The 23763-nt window shown below is 42.6% G+C and overlaps 1 protein-coding gene across 2 annotated transcripts in view; it reads left to right on the top strand.

Annotated features, from left to right (window-relative positions):
* The first annotated feature begins 8870 nt into the window (after window positions 1-8870).
* Window positions 8871-23763, top strand: part of TMCC3 (transmembrane and coiled-coil domain family 3) — a 306045-nt gene continuing 291152 nt past the window's right edge. Inside the window, exon 1 of one of the 2 annotated variants that reach the window (XM_077954772.1) lies at window positions 8871-9357. In XM_077954772.1, the coding sequence (XP_077810898.1) occupies window positions 9349-9357 (9 nt within the window). In that variant the 5' untranslated portion in view covers window positions 8871-9348. The remainder of the gene's footprint in view (window positions 9358-23763) is intronic. The other variant, XM_015152451.3, reaches the window with a different exon arrangement.

Genomic DNA, 23763 nt, shown 5'->3' with positions numbered 1-23763 from the left:
TAAACTTTCTAGACTTTTTAATGAATATATAAGTATGTATGATATGTAGGTTTTACCTAAATAAGATTATACTACAGATTAATTTTTAAACTAACCTTTTTACTCAGCAATATGTCATGGATATCTTTCCATGTTGAATTACACTTAGCAGCCATATTCATTTATCATTAAAAAGTAATTATTTTTAAATAAAAATGGTATCTGGTCCTTAAAAAAGTTTTTAAGCAATATGGAAAAATACAAAAAAGAAAAGCAGCACATTTCTCAAAATCTCACCACCAAAAAATGAGTGTTAACATAATTCAAAAAGCTTCTCTATTTATATGTAAAGATAGAAGATGATTGAGAGAGAGAGAGAGAGAGAGTTTTATGACTACCAAGGTTATTTTAATTACTGAATTTAAGTTTGTTTCACTTTAACACAATACAAATATCTATAATTAAGCTGAAATAATTCAGTTTCAGATAACCTTTTTTTCCCCCTCATCATGGGAGAAGTTACTAAGATATGCCTGAGGTTAAGAAAAAACTGTAGAAATCATTAAGACATTTAAGTGTTTCTTTTACGTTTCAATTTTGGATGATCTCAATTGGTTCTCTGCAGATAGAAGATGAAGTAATTAGCACTCATACTTCCTTTCACTCTCCGTCACCTCCTGATTTTAAAAATCTTTCTATTATTTTTACTTTGTCAGAATTTGTAACATTTTCAATTTATTCCACTGCTAGAATTCCATCAGTTATTTAGTCTTAGTTCTCTATTTAAATACTGAACTGTCGACCATCAGCACTTTTACATTTTACCTTGGTGTCTTCTGTTCCTGATTTTTTTTTTTCATTCACCTCCTGCTCCTGTTTGGCTGGATTTTTTTTTTCCCCCAAGAAGGGCTTGTGTGTTTTACTCCCTGAGTTTTTTCATGCTTCAGAATATCTGCAGATGGTTATGTGTAACCATTTTAGGTCTCTCTCCAAGCTAGGTAGACGGTGTGTGTGTGTGTGTGTGTGTGTGTGGTTTTGTTTTGTTTTGTTTTTAGAGACAAGGGCTCACTCTGTCACCCAGGCTGGAGTACCCTGGAGTGATCATGACTCACTGCAGCCTTAACCTCCTGGGTTCAAGCAGTCCTCCCACCTCAGCCTCCCAAGTAGCAAGAACTACAGGCATGTGCCACCACGCCTAGCTGATTTAAATAAATGTATTTTTGTAGAGACCAGAGTCTAGCTGTGTTGTCCAGGCCGATGACATTGTTTCATTGTCTTCTGGCTTGGGATTGTTTTGGACTTGTTCGTATCTGTTTTGATTCTACCCCCACCTACCCCTAGCTTCATGGATGATTTGCCTTTTCTGCCTAGATACCTAAATAACTCTTTTCCCTTAAAAATTATCAACTTAACCAGACTATGTTTTTATGTCTGTTTAAAGTACTTTTTGTCTGGCATACAGTATAAATTTTCCTCTGCAGATTCAGTTCTTTCTTCATTTTAGAAAAACTCTTCCTGTATTGTGGGTCTAAATGCATATTTTGTTACACTTATTGGATTGTCTACATCAATTAGGGACACCAAGTATCTTATGTTTGATTTCTCTTGGTTCTCTTATTATCTCATTATCCTCTCCCTAATTGCTTTACTCCCTCCTTGGCAAATTATGCATTTGCCATGATTATCGCAAACCTTTTACTATCCATTAATTCAATGTTCAATCATGTCTTTCCTGTTATTTGGCATTTCTAATTTATATATTAGGTCTATAATGGTGTTGTTTCAGTTTTTGGTTCATTTCTTTAGCTCTGACACCTTTTTGCTCTCTTTTGGTCATTTTTTCATCTCAATTTTGAGGTCTTATTTACCCACGTTCATATTCTGAAAGCATTTATAGTGCAAAGCACTACCTGGGGGATGTGTTTCATGGGTTTATGGTTTCTTCACAGTGCATACATTATCTTCCTTCCTCCCCACTCCACCCTTTTTTGACTGTACCACATTTACATGGTCATGTTTTCATCTTAATCTTGTTTCATAGGGGCAACTCCAACCAGATCCTTTTGTAACTGTTATATAGTGTGGATGAAGTCTCCTTGGCCCCCGTCTCACCTTATCTCAGATGAGTTTGTTGTCATCTCTCTAAGCTACAGTTTTTCTTCATTACATCTGGTATTAGGAAAAGAAGAATCTGTGATCATGATTTACTCTGTTATCTTTACCCTGAAATTATTAGGATGATTTTTTAAATGCAAATCTCATCCTAATGTCATATCTTGCTTAAAACTTTTCAGCGGGTTTTTAAAGCTTTTAGGAAAAATGTCTAAACTTCCTTCCTCACATCCAAGATCCTTTATTATTTGGCTTACCTACCTTCCTGGCCTGAGGTCTCCCATCACTCTCTACCACATTTGCTAACTGCTCACAGGAGGCTTTTCGCTGGACCTCGATTAGAACTCAGAACCCTTCTCAACACAGGGCTTCAGGTAGCCGATTGTCCATCTGGTCTCTAGTTAAATTCCATTTGTCATTCAAAACTTAGTTCCAATGTAACCAAAATGGAACTGATGAGAGAACCAAAGTCAAGACTAGGATGGCAATTGTGGAAATGGAAAGGGAGAAACAGTGTCTATATCTACTGCCAAAGCCGGAAAGATATAGACTTTATTACTATATAATCATACTTTGTCATCAGTGTCTTTTCCAGTATGGTGTAATGTTTTTTGTTTTTTGTTTTTTTTGACAAAGTCTCATTCTGTTGCCTAGACTGGAGTGCAGTGGCGCGATCTTGACTCAGTGCAACCTCTGCCTCCCGGGTTCAAGCGATTCTCATGCCTCAGCCTCCTGAGTAGATGGAATTACAGGCATCCGCCACCACGCCCAACTAATTTTTGTATTTTTAGTAGAGACAGATTTTAACCATGTTGGTCAGGCTGGTCTCAAACTCCCGACCTCAGGTGATCCACTTGCCTCAGCCTCCCAAATTGCTGGGATTACAGGTGTGAGCCACTGCGCCCTGTCGGCGTAGTGGGTTTTAAACCCAGACTACCTGGACTCAGGACTTAGCTCTGCCACTTGCTATCTGTATGATTTTGGGGTGACATTATGTAATCTTTACGTGCCTGTTTCCTTATGAGAATTAATTAATGTATGTAAAGCTTTCACTAATTATATGCTCAAAAATGTTACTTAATGTTTTTTATTAAAAGGCACCATCATGGACAGCAATAATGGTCCCATACCACCCAGGACGAATACCTGATAACCTGGGAGCTGTCCGTGGTGCTAAAACAGCGCTCTCCATCACAGGACAATGTCCCACTGTTTGTCATATTTTTAGCCCTATATAGGGTAAATCCCTAGTTACATCTTTCCAGCTTTGGCAGTGGATGTAGAAATTGTTTTTCCCTTTCCATTTCCACAACCACCATCCTAATCTTGACCTTGGTTCCTTCATCAGTTCTATTTTGTGTGACTGAGGTTAGCCTCCTAACTTGTTTTCCTACCTCTAGGCCATTTAATCTACCATGATCACATTCTCATCCTCCAAATTCTTCTTAATATGAAGTCAGATCCCTACTTACTAACTCAAGGGAATTTCAAAGAAGTATTTTATTTTATTTTTGAGATGGGGTCTCGCTCTATCATTCAGACTTGAGTGCAGTGGTGTGATCTTGGCTCGCTGCAGTCTCAACCTCCCCGAGCTCGGATGATTCTCCTGTTTCAGCCTCCTGAGTAGCTGGGACTACAGGTGCGTGTCACCACACCTGGCTAATTTTTGTATTTTTTTATAGAGATGGAGTTGCACTGTTTCCCAGGCCAGTCTTGAACTCCCGGGCTCAATCAAAGGAGTAGAAACAATGCAAATGGCCACATGAGGGGATGGTTAAACAATAATATATCACTAAGATGTGGATATTGAGCAGCCAATAAAGGTAATTATTAAGGCTATGTAAAATATAGGAAACATTAATCAAGGGATAACAGCAGACCATAATATAGTTTGAACATCATTCATTCATTTATTCAACAGGTACTAAGCACACCTATTTTGGGATAGACCATGGAGATGTAAGAATTAAGATAGTCCCTTCTTTAAAGGAGTTCAGAGTCTAGCAGGAGAGGTAGCTATGTAAACAGATTACAGATGCATTTGGACGAAGACTAAAAAGGAGCATGGAATTAAATACATAAGTAGCACTAAGGGGTGCAAGTCTGGGTGAATTTTGTCTTTTTAAATATCCACTAAGGGGTGAACTCTGGCACAGAGCCTTAGAAGAAAGAAGAAAACTAAATTCCTATGACAAAGGTGACACACAGCTCTAGGTAAGTTCTTTCCCATTCTACCCTGCATCTTCAGGCCACAAGAAGAAGAAAAATAAAAAGATCAATAGAATGTCAAGCCCCTAAATTGTGGTTCAGAGAAGTTGAACAGGCCTTGGCAAGGGCAAGAAAAGAAATAGCATAGCAACCATGCAAACCTTCTACAGCAAAGTAAAGGACCCCGAATATCCTTAAGTAACTGTGATATTGGAATAAAAAATAAAAATTAACAAGTCACAAGTCCCAGGATTCCCTAAGAATGGTTTATTGACTCACCACCTCTACATTGTGGCTCATTCCACTGCACCCTTTGAAGAATATTCTTGCTGGGCATGGTGGCTCATGCCTGTAATCTCAGCACTTTGGGAGGGCTAGGTGGGGGGATCACTTGAGGCTAGGAATTTGAGACCAGCCTGGGCAACATAGCAAGACCCCATCTCTAAAAAACAAACAAAAAGAATTGTAGAGATAGGTGTGGCAGCATGCACCTGTAGTCCCAGCTACTTGAGCGGCTGAAAAAAGAATATTCTTCACTCTTCCCATTCAAATCTTATATTTTTTCAAGCTATAAACTCATCTCCTTTAAGAATTCTTTCTTAACTAATGTCATTCTATTCTAGTATAAATGCTTGAAAGTCAGTTTTAGTGGATATAAAATTCTTGGCTCACATTTTCACCACTTTGAAGAAATTCTGGAGAGAGAAGAGTCTGTGTGATACACTAACATCCACCTATTGCTGCTCAATCTCTTGGGTTCTGGAGTCAGAATTGGGCTAGACGTGTGTCACTAATTAAACATGCAGCCTTTGGCAAGTTGTTTCGTCTCAATAATAGTCTATCATATGGAGAAGATATTAACAATAATCTTGCAGAGTTTTGTGAGGATGAAACAGATTGATACATGACTTTTCACAGTGCCTGTAACATATAAAGTACTCAATGCATGTAGCTGTGATACATGTTTCCTTGAAATTATTCTTGGTCTCTCTCAGGGAAATTTGGACTGATTTAATCAATAATGTATACTCCCCGTAGTAGGTATTTAATAGATGCCTTATGAAGGATTCATATTTAGGAACATGGTAAAGGAAAACAACATTTAATTACTAATGCTTTTCTAAATGGAGGATGACAGACTGGTAAGAAATTATGCTAATTGATAACATTTCTTATCTACAAAAAGAAGAAATTATTGTTATTTCTTTTACTATTTATGTAAAATTGTAAACTAGTTCCTTTTTGTTCAGTTTTATATCAAATGCCTATCTACCTTAGTAAGTAATGAAAGAAGTAAGCTTGACCTCCTAATGCTAGTATACTTCCTACTGTATTAAGATGAAGACCTGTGAATCCAGCCTGCAGATCAAGATGGCTGAATAGGCCAGGCGCAGTGGCTCATGCTTGTAATCCCAGCACTTTGGGAGGCCGAGGCATGTGGATCACCTGAGGTCAGGAGTTTGAGACCAGTCTAGCCAACATGGTGAAACCCCGTCTCTACTAAAAGTTCAAAAATTAGCTGGGTGTGGTCGTGGGTGCCTGTAATCTCAGCTACTCGGGAAGCTGAGGCAGGAGAATCACTTGAATCTGGGATGTGGAAGTTGCAGTGAGCTGAGATGGTGCTAATGCACTCCAGCCTGGGTGACAAGAGCAAAACACTGTCTCAAAAAACAAACAAACAAAAAACAGTGTTGTTTGTGACTGGTGGAAATGTTGTTAAACAATTAAGAAAAAAGGGAAAAACATAGTGTTCTCAAACATTAGATGATTTGCAAGGAAACAAATAATATGGCTGAGTTTAGAAGGCTAATGGAGATATGATAATATGAAACAGACAACTCTATCATTAAAGTATTTTGAAGATTCTTTAAACATATGAAAGAAACAAAGAACTTTCCCCCTCCCCCTGGAATAAAAAAGGGGAAAATCTGATTCAATCTAGTTTTACTTTTAAATTGATTCTTCAGGGTAGTTAATGAGAGCATTGGAAACATGAGGATTTCCATAGGTGGCCAGTGTGACTGTGTTCCATTAGCAACTGACATGTTGTCATTTATTTGGTATAGTTAAATAACAGTCTTGGTTTCTGAAGGCAACTTAAAAATGATTCAGGCTAACTAATGCTTCAAGATCATCCTAACAACTACTTAACTGAAACTGACTCCCCCTCCCCACACCAGGAGTCTTACTCAAGTTTAGTAAGAAATGAACATTAGGGCGGGCTCGGTGGCTCATGTCTGTAATCCCAACACTTTGGGAGGCCGAGGTGGGTGGATCACCTGAGGTCGGAAGTTCAAGACCAGCCTGGCCAATATGGTGAAATCCTGCCTCTACTAAAAATACAAAAAATTAGCTGGTGTGGTGGCGGGCACCTGTAATGCCAGCTACTTGGGACACTGAAGCGGGAGAATTGCTTGAACCTGGGAGACAGAAGTTGCAGTGATCCGAGATTGTGCCACTGCACTCCAGACTGGGCACAACAGAGCGAGACTCCGTCTCAAAGGAAAAAAAGAAGAACATTAATTCGATTAGATATCACATTTGCAAAGCAAAGAGTATTAATTAGAGGGAGCAGGAAGAGGTGCTGTTGTAGAAAGCAGCATAAGCAGTGTTAAAACAAGGGGCTGTGGTGAGATCACACAAACCAATGAAGTGGCTAACACTGTACCTCCAGGTTAAGATTTCTTACAATGCTGAGCAAGAATACTGATACTTTAATACTCAGATAGTAATACTCTAAATCTTCAACTTTACTTCTGGCTAGGCCTTTAATGCATCTATTTTGTCCAAGTCATCATTTTACAGATGAGGAAGCTAAGGCTCAGAGATACCAAGTGACTAATCTATGACAAAAGCTCATGTTTTTACTTCCAGGAACACCTTTACACAGTTGCACGTTTTCTATGAAGCAGAGGAGGGCAGTATTGCATGGGCATTAAGTGAGAGGGCCCTCGCGTCAGACTGCCTTAGTTGAAATCCAGGCTGTGCCACTAACAAGCTGTGTGATCTTGGGCAAATTACCTGCCCTTTCTGAGCTGGAGTATCTCCCTCTAAAAAACCATAATATCACAGTACGTACTTCATAGAGTTGTGTGGATTGAACTGATAACACAGGTATGGCTCAGAAGGACATTTACTAACATTGTTATTTTCCCAAAGAAAGGCAAAAACACAAGAGCTCAATCAGAAGAGATTCTTATCCACGGAAGAAAAAACCCACTGTATACAGATCATAAGATAAAGTAAAAAAGTGACATAGCAAGTGTCATTAATTGTCATTTCTTACATTTCCCCCTCACACATCAGTCACTCCTTCCCCTATCTGTGCTGATAGGCACCAAAGAGAAATCCAGACAAAATGTTTTTATCCATTAGATCATTAAGGTACTTTGTGTAATATTATGGTCTCTTTAGTGCTGCTGACACTCAATCGATGTTAGAAAATTATAAAGGTATTTCTTTGACAGCGGTGATCTGCCGGAATAACTGGCATAAAGGCAATGCCAAAGCTGAAACACTCAAGAGAAGTGTTTACCCGGCACAAGCCTTTGCATTCCCACTGCTGTCTGCCTGCATACCTGTCACAGCCGCTTTGAAAACACAAGCGTCCTTGGATGCTTTTCAAAAGATCCTTTGACAAACAAGAGATATTTTTTCTACACAAAATTCAGGCTGCCTTGAGTTCCGTGCTATTTGATTTACTTTGTTCAGCAGTTGAAGCAGAATAAAATCAGATTTCTTCCTGGAAGACCTTCCCTTATCATTCCATCCTGTTCTTGCGGATTTAGATGCTGCATTTTGGGCTCAAGGGTGCGCAGTGTTTTCATGATCTGGGGAATATATTTTTTCCCCCTTCTCATTTTTTCCCCCCAGAAGCATTAGCATTTGGGGATGGGCTTCCGTGTTGTTTGGAAAAGTGGGGGTGGAGGTCGATTGTGAAGAGAAAGCTGTGCACGCAGGGGGTTGCTAGGAAAACCCATGGGTTTCGCTGGAATGGGGATGCAGACCCCTTCCCCTGCCGAGCGCCTTCACCTGAATGACACCAGGCCGTCTCTGTTCCACGGTGTTTCCTCCAGCCCCCCGGTGGACCTGCTGTTTACCACTCTTAACTCTCTTCCCACCCTTCCCTGCAAAGCTTTATGAATGCTCAGGACTTTCAAAAAACAATCGCAGCATCTAAGGAATGGAAAAGGGCCGGCGAGGTGGCTCACGCCTCTCATCCCAGCACTTTGGGAGGCCGAGGCTGGAGGATAGGTTGAGGCCAGGATTTTGAGACCAGCCTGGGCAAAATGGTGAGACACTGTCTCTATAAAAGAATAAAAATACAAAAATTAGCCAGGTGTAGTGGAGCGCGCTCCTGTGGTCCCAGCTACTGGGGAGGCTGAGGTGGGAGGATCGCTTGATCCTGGGAGTTCAAGGCTGCAGTGAGCCGAGATCGCGCCCCTGCGCTCAGCCTGGGGACAGATCGAGACCCTGTCTGAAAATCTAAAAAGAAAACTAAGAGTAGGAACGGACATTAGCGGGCCACCTTCCCATCCTATGGGGAGGATTTTAAGGTGGTGCTTTTAAGGCGGGTGAGAATTGCCATCTGCGCTCACCGCCAATCCCCTCTTGCTCCGCAAACTTGGGGTCCCCGCAGGGTGGGCCCACCGTTCACCCCTAAGCTTCTCCAGTTGAGTTCTGGGGGTTGCGGGACAGGCATCGGAGACCCGCTCCGCTCTCGGTGGGGCGGGAACTTGAGGAAGAGTAGAGGGGCGAAGCGGCCCGAGGAGGCGGGGACGACGCGACTGGGGCAGAAGGGCCCCGGGGCCCAGGGGATCCGCTAGCTCAGCGCGCCCTGGCCGGCTCCGCGCCGCCGCCGCAGCCCGGGTAGAGCCCAGGGGACCCCGCGGCCAGCGCGCCCCCGCCCCGCCCCCGTCGACTCTGAGGCCGCGGCGCAGGCGTGTGCAGGCGGGGGCAGCGCGGAGCTCCCGGTCGGCCGAGCGTCACCGCCCGCCCAGCCCTTCTCGCGCTCAAGTCGCCGAGTCCAGCCCGGACGGCCCCGACACCATGCGGAGGGTGAGTGAGCCGTTGCCCCGGGGCGCGGGGGCAGGAGCGTGCGGCGGGGCCCTCGCGGCGGGAAGGGTGAGGGCGCGGCGGGGCCGGACGTCGGCTGGGAGCGGGGACGCCCGTAGGGGACTGGGGAGTGGAAGGGGCTCCGCGGGAGCCCCGGCCTGCACTCTTCGAGGTTGCGCACGCACGTCGGAGCCCTGGGCCGGCGCCTGCGAGGTGGGCTGCCCCGGGGCTCCGCCCCCCGCCTGCGGGCGAGCCACTTCTCCGGCGCCCCACATGCCCGCCCGGCTGCCTTCGGCCCAGCGCCCGGGTCCTTCCTTGGAAGCCCGGGCAGCTCTGCTGGGCGTCGGTGGGGCTCCCTCGGCGCACACCCCAGAGAAGGAGCCAGCCCCAGGTCCGGGCCAGGTGGGCGACAGGTCGAGGCCGGGGCTGGGGTTGGGGAGAGGAAGGATGCCGGCACTCTGGCGATTGGAAGGCGCGAGGCTCCCCCAGGCACCACCCGCCGACGGCGCGCAGCTCCTGGCCTGGGGCGCCCTGGGGGTCTGCGGCTGCTGCTTTCCCGGCAGGTGTCGGGGGCCGCGCGCTCACCCCCACCCTCCAGCCAAGGCGCCTGTGGAAAAACGAAGAACAAACAGGCTCAGCTGCAGGGGCTCTTCCACCTCCAGGGACAGCTTGGGGGACTGGTGCTGCTTACTGTCAGCCCCGGAGAGAGCGCAGGCCCTAGTGCAGCTTGATCTTACTTGTCTGGGGAAGTTAATTAACACGAAGGTGCTGGCGATTTTGTAAGTTATCAGACCCGGTGTGCCGTTTTGTATTTTAACTTTGGAAATGGAAGGTGCTTTAATCAAATACAAGATCTCGGCATTTAATAGTGTGGAAAAGCAGTAGAGGAAACTTAAGGAAATCCCATTAGGTACCCTCCACATTGTCCCAGACCTCCTAAGGCTACCCTGAGGACAGTTTAGGCGCCAAGGAAGGGATGGAGGGGTGTTTTCTGAAAAGGCAAGGCTGAGAAGAAATGGAAGAAAACCAAAACAAAACAGAACAAAAAAACCAAGAAAACAAAAACGGAGTAAGACTCTGCCACCAGAGTCCATGCATTTCTCTAGGTTGGAACTTGGGGTTGACTTATAAGGTACGTAGGCGCCTATTGCTTTGGTCACCTGAGTGGCCCTTTCAGAGATTTCTGCCTGTCAGCGGCTGGGTCGCTTCCAAGGGAACTCGGGCCTCTTTTTGCTGGTGGTACCAGAATTAAGTGTTCTGTGTGTGCGTGTTGAGTGGGGTGTCTTTGGAGGGAGTATACAGCAAGTGTGAATTGGCCCCAGCTGCCCCTGGAAAGTTTTCAGTGAGCTGACACGGAAATTCACCTGGCTTATACTTTTGGAGCTAGTCCAGACCTGCTCAGGTGTTTCTGCGGAGAACAGGATTCCAGCCAGGCTGGCCAGCTACTTTCGCATGCAGCAGAAATGGAAACTGGCCGTGATGAGGTTACTTGTTTGAACTCCAAATTCAGGGGCCAGCAACCTCCTTTTACCCTCAGTGCCCCAGGGTAATTAAAGAAAAGAGCCTGAATGGGGTCCGTAGTCATGCGTGTTAGAAGGAGAATCACGATTTGGAGATGGAGGGCATTGACCAGAGTATCTTAACATGTGATCTGTCTGCTACCTGCCTTAGGATGGAAAAGATGGATGCTTGTTGCAAATGCAGATTCCTAGGCTCTGTTTCAAACCTAATGAGTCAGAATCTCTCAAACTGGAGCTTGGCAATCTGCATTTTAAATCCCCAGCCCCCACCTCCATAAGATATGTGTATTAAGCACCTACTATGTGCAGGCGCTGTTCTGAGCTCTAGGAATACTGTGAGGAACATGACATACAAAAGCCTTGTTTTCTTGGAGGCCACATTCAAACTGAGAAATCAGATAATAAAGTAGTAAACAAATGTACGAATTCGTCATTTCAGATAGTGATGAGTGCTGTGAAGAAAATAGAGCAGGATTTGTGCCCAGGTTTGCTGGACTCCAAAGCCCTGGCTCTTGACATTACACTGTTGCCTACAAACTTTTTGTTTCTGCCCCAGACCCTGTCTGGTTCTGGAGAAGCATATAATTTGGCAGTTTGGCAGATGCATGTGGCAACCCTTCAACTGTTGCAGATCAGTAGCTGCAGATAGAGAGTGTGCAGAGACTATTAGAATCAAAAGTAATTACTTTCATTTGGTGTCCTTGAGTGAAAGAGAAGGTGCGTAGGGAATGTACAGAGCAGGAGCACAGAAGATGCCCAGTATTTGGGTTCCTCTGAAGAGAGAGGCTGTGGTCTGAATGTGGTCCCCGCAGTTAATATGTTGAAATCCTAACCCTCAAGGTGATGGTGTTAAGGGATGGGTCTCTGGCTCACACCTGTAATCCCAGCACTCTGGGAGGCTGAGGCAGGCGGATCACGAGGTCAGGAGATTGAGACCATCCTGGCTAACACGGTGAAACCCCGTTTCTACTAAAAATACAAAAAAATTAGCTGGGCGTGGTGGCAGGCGCCTGTAGTCCCAGCTACTCCGGAGCCTGAGGCAGGAGAATGGCATGAACCTGGGAGGCGGAGCTTGCAGTGAGCCAAGATCGCTCCACTGCACTCCTGTCTGGGCAACAGAGTGAGACTCCGTCTCAAAAAAAGAGAGAGAAAAAAAAAGGTGGGTCTTTGGGAGGTGATCAGGTTACAAGGGCAGAAGCTTATAAAGGAGGCCTCAGAGAGCTACCTTGCCCCTTCCATGATGTGAGGAGACACCATCTCCGAACCAGAACTTGGGCCCTCACCAGACACTGAATCTGCTGGGGCCGTGATCTTGGACTTTCCAGTCTCCAGAGCTGTAAGAAACGCATTTTTGTCGTTTAAAGTCATCTAGTCTATGGGATTTGATTGTAGTAGCCCATATGGGCTCCGACAAAAGGCTGATGTGGTGTGTACTGTGCTGCCCAGGACTTTGAACACCAGAGAACCCCATGGTTGGGTCTTCTTTCACCTCTTCACATAGCTCCTTCATGTTTCCTTCATTATTTTTGAATCCAAAATGAGCTCTTTCCATGCAAGCCAGGAGTTACAGAGGATTGGTTGCTTTAAAAAATTATTTGTGTTAGAAAAAGTTAGAAAGCAGTGGTGGGAGAATAATTATAATGGTAGCTACTTTTCTTTTTTTTTTTTTTTTTTGAGGCAGGGTTTCGCTCTCTCACCCAGGTGGCAGTGCGGTGGCACCCTCACAGCTCACTGCAGCCTCCACCTTCTGGGCTCAAGCGATCCTCCTGCCTCATTTTTAAATTTTCTGTAAAGACGAGATCTCATTATGTTGTCCAGGCTGGTAGCTACTATTTATTGATTATTTTCTTTGAGCCAGGCATCTACTGTCTTCCTTCATTTTCATAACAACCTTTTAAGTTAAAAATTAATAGGTGATACATTTACATCGTATAAAATTTAAAAGATATCAAAAGCTTACAACGAAAATGAGCCTTCCTATTCTGTTGTCCAGACAGCTAGTTCCCCTTCCTAGAAGCAATTGATGTTAACTCATCTCTTCTATCCCTCTAGAAATAATCTATGCACATATCAGCAGTGATATATTCATACTTTTTGTTTTTAAAAGCACAAATGGTAGCATATAAGTACACTCTTCTTCACCACACTTTTTTCTCTCATACAAGAAGATTGGTATTTATAGATTTATGAAGGTCTCTTTATTTATATATGTGTGTGTATGTATCTATATGTTTTTTTTTTTTTTTTTTTTTTTTTTTTTGAGACAGAGTCTTGCTCTGTTTCCCAGGCTGCAGTGCAGTGGCGCAATCCTACCTCACTGCAGCCTTAACCTTCTGTGCTCAAGTGATCCTCCCACCTCTGCCTCCAGAGTAGCTGGTACTCTAGGCATGCACCATCACACCCAGCTAATTTTTTTTATTTGTAGAGATGGGGTCTCACTCTGTTGCCCAGATTGGTCTTGAACTCTCCTTGGCTCAAGGAATCCTCCCATATTGGCCTCCCCAAGTGCTGGGATTACAGGTGTGGGTCCTCTGCGCCCAGCCCCAAGTTCTCTTTATAGCTGTAAATGGGAAACCTTTATGTCAATATACAGGCATAATTCAAAGATGTTGCAGGTTTGATTCCAGACCATCCCAATAAAATGAATATCTAAATAAAGTGAATCAAACAATTTTTTAGTTTCATAGTGCATATAAAAGTTATGTTCACACTACACTATAGTCTATTAATATACAATTGCATTGTTTAAAAAAGCACACTGTATATATTTTAAATAAAAATACTTTATTGCTAAAAAATGCCAACAATTGTCTGAGCTTTCAGTGAGTCATAATCTTTTTGCTGTTGGAGGGTCATGCCTCAGTGTTGAAGGCTGCTGACTGACTAGAGCGGGGTGGTTGCTGAAGGTTGGGGTGACTGTGGCAATTTCTTAAAATAAAACAACAGTGAAATTTGCTGCATTGATTGACTCTTTCTTTCATGAAAGATTTCTCTGTAGCATGTGATGTTGTTTGATAGCATTTTCCCTATAGTAGAACTTCTCTGAAAATTGGAGTCAATGCTCTCAAATCCTGCCTGTGTTATCAACTAACATTATTCTAATTCTTTGTTGTTATTTCAACAATGTCACAGCATCTTCACCAGGAGTGGTTTCATCTCAAGAAACCACTTCTTTACTCATTCATAAGAAGCCTCATCCATTCAAATTGTATGAGATTGCAGCAATTCAGTCACATCTTCAGACTCCACTTCTAATTCTGGTTCTCTTGCTGTTTCCAGTGCAGTTCCTTCCTCCACTGAAGTCTTGAACCTCTCAAAGTCATTCATAAGAGTTGGACCCATCTTCCAGACTCCTGTTAATGTTGATATCGTAAATGTTCATATTAAGAATGTTGTTAATGGCATGTAAAAATGGTGAATCCATTCCAGAAGGTTTTCAATTTATTTTGCCATCAGTGGAATCACTATGGCAGCCATAACATTACAAAATGTATTCTTACGTCATAAGACTTGAAAGTTGAAATTGCTTCTTGACCCATGGCCTGAAGAATGGATGTTGTATTAGCAGGCACAAAAACAACATCAATCTCCTTGGATATTTCCGTCAGAGATATTGGGTGACTAAGTGCATTGTCAATGTGCATTAATACTTTGAAAGAATCTTTTTATTTTTTTTTTCTGAGCAGTAGGTCTCAACAGTGGGCTTAAAATATTCAGTAAGCCATGATGTAAACAGATGTGCTATCATCCAGGCTTTGTGGCTCTGTTTATAGGACACAGGCAAAGTCGATTTAACATAATTCTTAAGAGCCCAAGGATTTTCAGAATGGTAAATGAGCATTGGCTTCAACTCAACGTCACCAGCTATATTAGTCCCTAACAGGAGAGTCAACCTGTCTTTTGAAGCTATGAAGCCAGGCACTGACTTCTCATCTCTAGCTATGTAAGTCCTGGTTGACATCTTCTTCCAATATAAGGCTGTTTGGTCTACACTGAAAATCTGTTATTCAGTGTAGTTATCTTCATGATTGATCTTAGCTACATCTTCCGGATAACTTGCTATAGCTTCTCCATCAGTACTTGCTGCCTCACCCTGCACTTTTATGTTACAGAGACAGCTTTGTTCCTTAAATCTCATGAACCAACCTATGCCAGCTTCAAACTTTTATTCTGCAGCTTCCTCTCCTCTTTCAGCCTTCATAGAATTAAAGAGAGTTAGCACCTTGCCCTGGATTAGGTTTTGGCTTAGGGAATTATGACTGGTTTGATCTTCTATCCAGACTGCTAAAACTTTCTCCCCTTCAGCGATGAGGCTGTTTTACTTTCTTATTATTCATGTGTTCACTGGAGTAGCACTTTTAATTTCCTTCAAGAACTTTTCCTTTGCATTTACTACTTGGCTGACCAGTCAGTGCAACAAGCCTGGCTTTTGGCCTATCTCAGCTGTCAGTATGCCTTCCTCACTAAGCTTAATCATTTCTAGCTTTTGATTTAAAGTGAGAGGTGGACAACTCTTCCATTTACTTTAATACTCAGAGGCCGTCATAAGGTTATTAATTGGCCTGATTTCAATATCGTTGTGTCTCGGAATAGAGAAGCCCAAGGAAAGAGGGAGAGAGGAAGAGTTGGTGGGTAGAGCTGTCAGGATATGCTCAACATTTATACAGTAAGTTTACCATTTTATGTGGGTACGGTTCGTGGTGCCCTGAAACAATCACGACAGTATCATTAAAGACCAGTGGTCACAAATCACCTTAACAGATACAGTAATAATAAAAAAGGTTGAAATATTGGGAGAATTACTAAAATGTGTCCGAAAGACATGAAATGAGCGTATACTGTTGGAAAATGGTGCAGATAGACTTGCTGGTCACAGGGTTGCCACAAGCCTTCAATTAGTAAAAGAGACAGTATCTGTGAAGTTCAATAACGGGAAGTACACTAAACCGAGGTATGCCTGCACTAGAATTTTTTTTCTGGTATTTTGCTGTTATCAACAATGTTGCAGTGAATAATCTTATATATTGATGATTTTGCATGTGTGCAAGCATATTTGCATGATAAATTGCAGTGGAATTTCTGGGTCAAGTGATGTGAATACTTGTATTTTTAGTAGGTAAAGCAACATAGTGTAGGAGTTAGGAGCACAGACCTGTAGCCAGATTGCTTGGAGTTGAGTCTTGGCTCTGCCATTTACATGTCGTGAAAGTCACTGAACCCCTCTTTGCCTCAGTTGCTTTGTTTGCAAAATAGGGATAATAATGGTAGCTACCTAATAGGATTGTTACGAGGATTCTATCAGTTTGTGTTGTACAACAAATCACTCCAAATCATCATGGCTTAAAAAAATAACCGTTTTACTTGGCTCTCAAATCTGTGGGTTGGTTGAGTGACTCTTCTGGTTCTGCTTCTGTGGTTAGCTTGTAGATCTGCTGAAGGCCGGACAGTCTAGGATGGCCTCACTCACATGTCTGGTGCTTGACAGATGTGTTGGTCATCGGGGACTCATTTGGGACAGCATGCAATCTCTCATGCTTCAGTAGCCTAGCTCAGGCTTCTTCACATGGTGGTCTCAGAGTTCCATAGAGTAGCACAGGAGGGCAGAGCTCAAGCACTTTTCAAGCCTCTGCTTGTGTCGCATTTGCTGCTGTTCCATTGACCAAAGCAAGAGTCAAGCTCAGAATCTGTGTGGGAGGGGACTCTCCAAGGTCAGAGATGCAGGGATACAGTGAAGGGAATCCCTGCCACCATTTTTACAATGTGCCTCAAGAATCAAATACTATTTGTAAAGTGCCTAGTGTAGTGCCTGGCACTTTTTAAGTGGTACATAAGTTTGTTAAGTTTGAAAAAAGAGCAGTATTACCAGACTGCGTCCATAGAAATTGAACCAGTTTACACATCTACCAGTGTGAGTGCCTGTCTCCCAGTTTCTTCCTAGAACTGTATCAAAGTGGTTTATCCATGGAGAGGCAGATGTTCTTATCCCCATTTTACAGATGAGAAAAATGATCCTTGGATTGGTTAAGTCATTTTTCTGATAGTACAGAGCCAAACTAGGATTTGAATCCTTTGTCTTTCTGACTCTAGAGCACCCCTGCTAGTCTTGCCACCCTAGACATAGGTGAGATTCCTGTGTCCCTAATGACCCCATCCACTGTTCTCCTGCCTACCCTTTGTACTTCATGTCCATCATTTCTATTTCACATTTGGATCTTGCTGGGTTGAAAAGGATCTGTCAGTCTTTTGAATTCTTTCATAGTGATTTTGATTTCAACTTGGCCTACTGAAATCAAAGCCAAGTGTCCACAGAGACAGCGGGCTCTTTTATGACTGTGAAGGGATGATAAAGGGAAACCTCTTATAAATGGAAAAAAACAGATGAGTACGGCCTTCTTTTGTTTGTCCATTCTTTCTTTTCATTCTTCACATCCTTTTGCTTCACTTCGCAACCCAGGAATTCCTTTCCCTAAAGGGGAAGGTGTGGTGATGGGAGTCAGTGTTTCTTGGTGGTTCAGGATGGGATCTCTGGAGACAAACTGTTTGGGTTCAAGTCCAGCACAGCTGTTTACTGGCTATGTGGCTTGGACGGGTTAACCTGCACTGAAAAGTTTTCCTGAGGTCTGTGGTAATCTGTGGAAAGTACTTCATTCTCATCATTACACAGCAGATTACTTTTGCTGTCTTCTCTGTTCTGTTTCACATCCCTTCTCCTCCACACGTATTCCTATGCCCCTAGCTATGTTTAGTAATAAGGATAGCTAGTATTTACTCAGCCCTTACTCTAAGCACCTTTCATGTAATTAACTCATCTAATCCTCACAACAAACCTATGAAATAGGTACTGTTTTATTCCCATTTTCAAGTGAGGAAGCTAGATGCTGATTGCTAAGTAATTTTCTCAACATACCATGGCCAATAAATGATGTAGCAGGGATTTTAAATGAGGCATTCTGGCGCCAGAATCTGTGCTCTTATATTTATGGAAAAAAAAAAAAAGATGGGATGGAAGGTTGGGAGTTTAAAATTGAGAGCTTCTGCTCTAAATAAACTGCTGGTAAACTCACACACAGCCTCTGTCCCTGGCAGTGGCTGAGTACACCCAGCTGTGATTTAGGCTGAAAATCCCACCTTACACACAAAATAGGAACTTTCAATTCTTTTGCCAAAAGCCTTTCTACTTTAATCATTTTAATTCTGACAAGATTTCGGGCATCGTGCCTCCCTTGTAACTGAGGTGAGACACTGTGGAAAAATACATGGGGCTTAAAAAAATAAAGCTTTGAAAATCAAGCTGGTTAGTTTCGAGTCTTGCCACCTCTTGCTGCTTTTGATCAACTGCTCTGGTGGTAGAGACAGCATTCACCAAAACATCAGGAGAATAAAATAAGAATATTGCAGATGATGTATAACTTTCTGAGTTTAGAATTGTACATATCTTCAAGCTGAAGGAAAGAACTGAAGCTGTTTCATAGGTGTTGGCATGTAGACTAAATGTAATGTGGTAACACTCATCAAACACATATTTTAACATTGACTTCCTCCTATGTGCTAGGAATCCATTGTGGGTAAGCAAGCTCTGCATGGCTCTGATCTTGCAGACTTTGCAGGCTCTGAGAAGAGACTGCTCAGAGAGCAATACCATGAATTGTGGCAAATACGGTTGCAAAGGAAGGATCAATTACTGGGGGACTGTAGTGGGTGTTCCCAATCTAGTCTGAGGGATTAACAAAAGCCTTCCAGTATGATTGTAGCTGAGGGCTTGTCATCTATGGCTTTTATTATGCTGAGGGTATGTGCCTTCTGTGCCTAATTTCTTGAGAGTTTTTGTCATAAAGAGAGGTTGAATTTTATGAAATGCTTTTTCTGTATCTATTGAGATAATCATGGTTTTTGTCCTTTATTCTATTGATGTATTTATTGATTCGTGTATATTGAACCATCCTTGCATCCCCGAGATAAATCCCTTTGATGTGTTGTTGGATTCAGCTTGCTAGTATTTTGTTGAGAAATTTTTGTATTTATATTCATCAGTGATAATGGCCTGTAGTTTTATTTATTTATTTATTTATTTATTTATTTATTTATTTTTTGAGACAGAGTTTTGCTCTTGTTGCCCAGGCTGGAGTGCGATGGCACGATCTGTGCTCACTCCAACCCCTGCCTCCTGGATTCAAGCAATTCTCCTGCCTCAGTCTCCTGAGTAGCTGGGATTGCAGGTGCCCGCCACCATGCCCGGCTAATTTTTTGTATTTTTAGTAGAGATGGGGTTTCACCATGTTGGCCAGGCTGGTCTCGAATTCCTGACCTCAGGTGATCCACCTGTCTTGGCCTCCCAAAGTGCTGGGATTACAGGCATGAGCCACCACACCCGGCCTGTAGTTCTATTTTTTTTTTTTTGGTGTGTCCTTGTCTGGTTGTGGTATCAGGATGATTCTGGCCTCATAGAATGAATTAGGAAGAGTTTTCTCCTCTTTAATTTTTTGGAATACTTTGAGAAGAATTAGTGTTGCTCTTCTTTATAACTCTTGCAGAATTTCACAAGACAGTCATCTGGTCCTGGGCTTCTCTTTTTTGGGAGTTATTTATTTATTTATTTATTTTTGAGATAGTCTCTCTCTGTCGCCCAGGCCCAGTGGCGCGATCTTGGGCTCACTTTAAGCTCTGCCTCCCGGGTTCATGCCATTCTCCTGCCTCAGCCTCCCAAGTAGCTGGCACTACAGGTGCTCACCACCATGCCCGGCTAATTTTTTGTATTTTTAATAGAGACAGGGTTTCACTGTGTTAGCCAGGGTGGTCTCGATCTTCTGACCTCGTGATCCGCCCACCTCAGCCTCCCAAAGTGCTGGGATTACAGGCGTAAGCCACTGTGCCCGGCCTGGGAGATTTTTTATTACTGATTCAGTTTTGTTAATCATTATTGGTCTGCTCAGGTTTTCTGTTTCTTTTTGGTTCAAACTTGGTAGGTTGTATGTTCAGGAATTTATCCAGTTCCTCTGTTATTCAGACCAAAATCTTGAAGAACGAATCCTCAGAAAGCCCATCACCTGCTACTCAAATGGCAACACGCCTGCAAGCACAGGGTTTGGTGAGGGTAGAACGCTGCTCACAGTGATGTGGGGGATTCCGAGCTCAAATTGTAGACGGTTCTGTGAGGCTTTTGAAGTCTAGCCCATATCCAGGCCTTTATACCTTAGTAATAGGGCAGGGCATCATCTAAAATGAGGTCTACTTATTTTCCATGCATTCGAACATGTTGTTGTTGTTGTTAGACTAGACTTGCTTCAAAATTGACTTGAACTGTAGTGCAGTTCTTGGCATGTTTTATTAGTAATAATAAAAAAACAACGATTGCTATGTGCAAGGCATTGTGCTAATACATACACACATTTTGCATATACATATGTATATTCCACTGACTCTTGAAAACCATCTTTTTCCTTGTTGCAGTAAGCAACATTTATCCATTCTTTTATCTAACATTCTTGGGCTGAGTTATACATGGCCCCTGAGCCCTAAGAACTTAGTTTACTGAGGATCAGACTTTTAAACAAAAAGTTCCCATACAGTGTGATGACTGCATTAGCAAAAGCATATCTAAAATACAGCCTAGAAAAAACGGTGATTAACTTTTCCAGACAGGAGAGAGGAGTTGTGGGGTCAGGGGAATTTAATTTTAAACAGGACATGACATCTGAACACATTCCTTGAAGTCCCATGTTTTTTCCTCAAGCACGATCTGGCTACTCCTACCTTCTCCTGGTCTTTTCTGCTGAAATAGCACATTCTCCTGTATCTTACAAATGCACTCTTTATTCTGCAGGCAGTTCTGTCTTGCTTTATTTACTCATAGTTTATTGTTCATGGCTACCTCTTTTTATTTTTACTTTTAATTACATTATTAATTTTTATTTTTTGTCAAGTTGCGGTCTTGTTTTGTTGCCCAGGTTGGTCTCAAAGTCCTGGCCTCTAGTGATCTTCCTGCCTCAGCTTCTCAAAGGGCTGAGATTACAGGTGTGAGCCACCACACCCGGCCTTCTTTTAACTACAATTAACATTTTTTTTTCTTTAGAGATGGGGTCTTGCTATGCAACTCGGGCTGGTCTCGAGCAGCTTTTTAATTTAAAATTTTAACGACTTTCTTGAGGAATGATTTATACATTGTAAAACTGATCTGTTTTACATATACAATTTAATGGTTTTTAAAGTAAATTTACTGAGTCAAAAACCACCACGTGAAGTAGTGGCATTAATCCCATTTTCTCAGGTAGAGACCGGGGCTCAGGGAAATGAGGTTTGGGATCCACACACATCCAGCTAGTATCCTGGCAGAGCTGGCATTCAAATGAGTGTAATGGCTCATTAAACCTTATTTGAGTTTGTAAGAGGGAAATAAGCCCATGGAGATTTTGAGTAGAAGGGCGCCTTTATTACCTTGGAATCTAAGGACTAGTTATAGTATGAAATTAAAAAGTGTCGGTCACAGAGGATTTAGGTAAAACACTGGCAAAGAGGACTGAATTATGTATAGTTTGAAAGATGAGTAAAATACTGTAACAGTTGACCCAATAGTCAATGTGTGTAGTAAAGCCACAAATTAAAATATTTACTTGCAACGTTAATAATGAACCACTTTGGTTACTTTGATTCTAAACCATTATGCTTATTATTTAGCTTTCCAGGGTATTTACAAACGTTAATTTCCTGATAGAGAATATTTTCTTATTCTCAGCTCCAAGCAAGCTGTGACATGGAATAGTCCAACAGGCAATTCATAAGAGCAAGGCGCTCCCTCTCTTTCCCATCCAAATTATGGGGTTTGAAATGTTCTGACAATTGAATTAGCTGACTGGTACAACAGTAGCAAATGCTTTATAATTTGTGTTGCCTTCAGAGATGGCAAAAATTAGGCTGCTGCTAATAGACCAGAACTGTCTGGGCTCTGATAGGCTTCCCTCCTGCCTTCAGTGGAAGGGAGGAGAGTGGCTCCTGCTTTTCAACTCTGAATTATGCTTTACATGCCACAGTTCTCTCTCTCTCTCTCTCTTTTTTTTTTTTTAGATGGAATCTCGCTCTGTCACCTAGGCTGAAGTGCAGTGGTGCGATCTCGGCTCACTGCAACCTCTGCTTCCTGGGTTCAAGCAATTCCCCTGCCTCAGTCTCCTGAGCAGCTGGGATTACAGGCGTGTACCACCACACTTGGCTAATTTTTGTATTTTTAGTAGAGACAGGGTTTCACCATGTTCGTCAGGCTGGTCTTGAACTCCTGACTTTGTGATCCACCCTCCTCAGCCTCCCAAGTGCTGGGATTACAGGCGTGAGCCACTGTGCCCAGCCCACGGTTCTGATTTTTGAATATCAATGCTGGGAAAATGACAACAGTGCTTGAGAGAGTTGCTGACAGGGTAAAGCTACCTATTTCCTTTGCTAAAAGGAAGGCTCAAACGCAGCCTGTGCAGAGGGCTCTGCTGGGTTAGTATGCTGGGCTCCTCTCTTTATGCATTCATCATTCCAATAATGGAGTTGAATGTGCAGAAGCCCTTCCCGCCCCTGTTTTTGGGCTAAGAAGCCACAGGAATAGTCTCAATTCAATATTGGGACACTCAGGCAGAGATAACTAGATCATGGTATACTTTACAGGTCAATATCAAAGGAAATGTATTTCAGATGATTCTAAGCTCAGTATTTTATTTCATATTCAGCAAACTAAGGCTAGATCAGAGTCAGTTTTCAGGAAGCAACCTAACTCCCTCCTTTGCCCTAAAATGGGAGTTGACAAACTTTTTCTGTGAAGAGGCAGATAGGAAATATCTGAGGCTTTGTGGGCCATAGGATCTCTTATTGCGATGACTTAACTATGCCTTAAAATGTGAAAGCAACCGTAGACAACACGTGAAATGAATGAATGTGGTTGTGTTCCAGTAAAACTTTACTTATGGACACTGAAATCTGGATTTCATATCATTTTCACGTGTCATAAAACACTATTATTCTGATTTTTTTTTCAATCATTTAAACATGCTTAGCTTGTGGATCATTCTAAAACAGGTCATGGCTGGATTTGGCCAGTGGATTGTAATTTGCCACTCTCTGCCCCAAAGCATTAGAGATTCCTCTAATGTGTTCCAGGTGTGCCTGCAATTTGTTTTCCAGTATGTGAGCCATCCTTTTCTGCCAAAGCCCGTCTACATATTCAGTAGGTTATGCAGAGTGACATGGATAGAAAACCAGAAACCCAACTGAAACCAGCACATTTCGGTCTTCTGCCTTCATCGCTTGCTGCCTCCTCTCTCTATCTCTCCCTCACACACCTCTACTTGATGCTCATGGCACCCTTTCTTGATGACATGGGATCTCATTTCTATTCTCTGGGATCCTATTAAGTTACATTAATCAGAAATGTAGAATTCTGCATTAAAATTGAAATAAAGCAATTAGCATTCAGCAGAATGTTACAGAAGTAGTGAGGGCAAGGATATTGTTTCCTTTACAGAAGTGGGTTTAGAAAGATCTATTTGTTTTCTTTATTCATTTTCAGATAATTTCTCATTACTGGTTATAAAATGAGATTAGTTGAGTATTACAAGCTGTGTGCTCTACTACAAATTTATTGAGGTTCTATTTGAATGGATTTTTTAGTGCTTATATAGTGAATGGTGGTTATTTGGGATGCAGAGGTCTCTCTGAACTATGGACAGGTGCAAGAACTGTTCAGGCACACCACAGTTATTAGTTGGTTGGTTGCATGAATAGTCTGAGATGAGACCCAAGATCAGATTAGAGTTCACCTGTGCTTAGAAATTTGGTGCTCAAATAATGGTGTAATGGAGGCAGCATTGCACTATGACATCCAAACTGACACATACAGGCTTGTGACTTATTTTTCACATCT

Source organism: Macaca mulatta, chromosome 11 (genome assembly GCF_049350105.2).
Source record: "Macaca mulatta isolate MMU2019108-1 chromosome 11, T2T-MMU8v2.0, whole genome shotgun sequence".
Taxonomy (NCBI): Eukaryota; Metazoa; Chordata; class Mammalia; order Primates; family Cercopithecidae; genus Macaca; species Macaca mulatta.
Note: the sequence above shows the minus strand (reverse complement) of the source record. Positions and strands in the feature narration are given on the sequence as shown.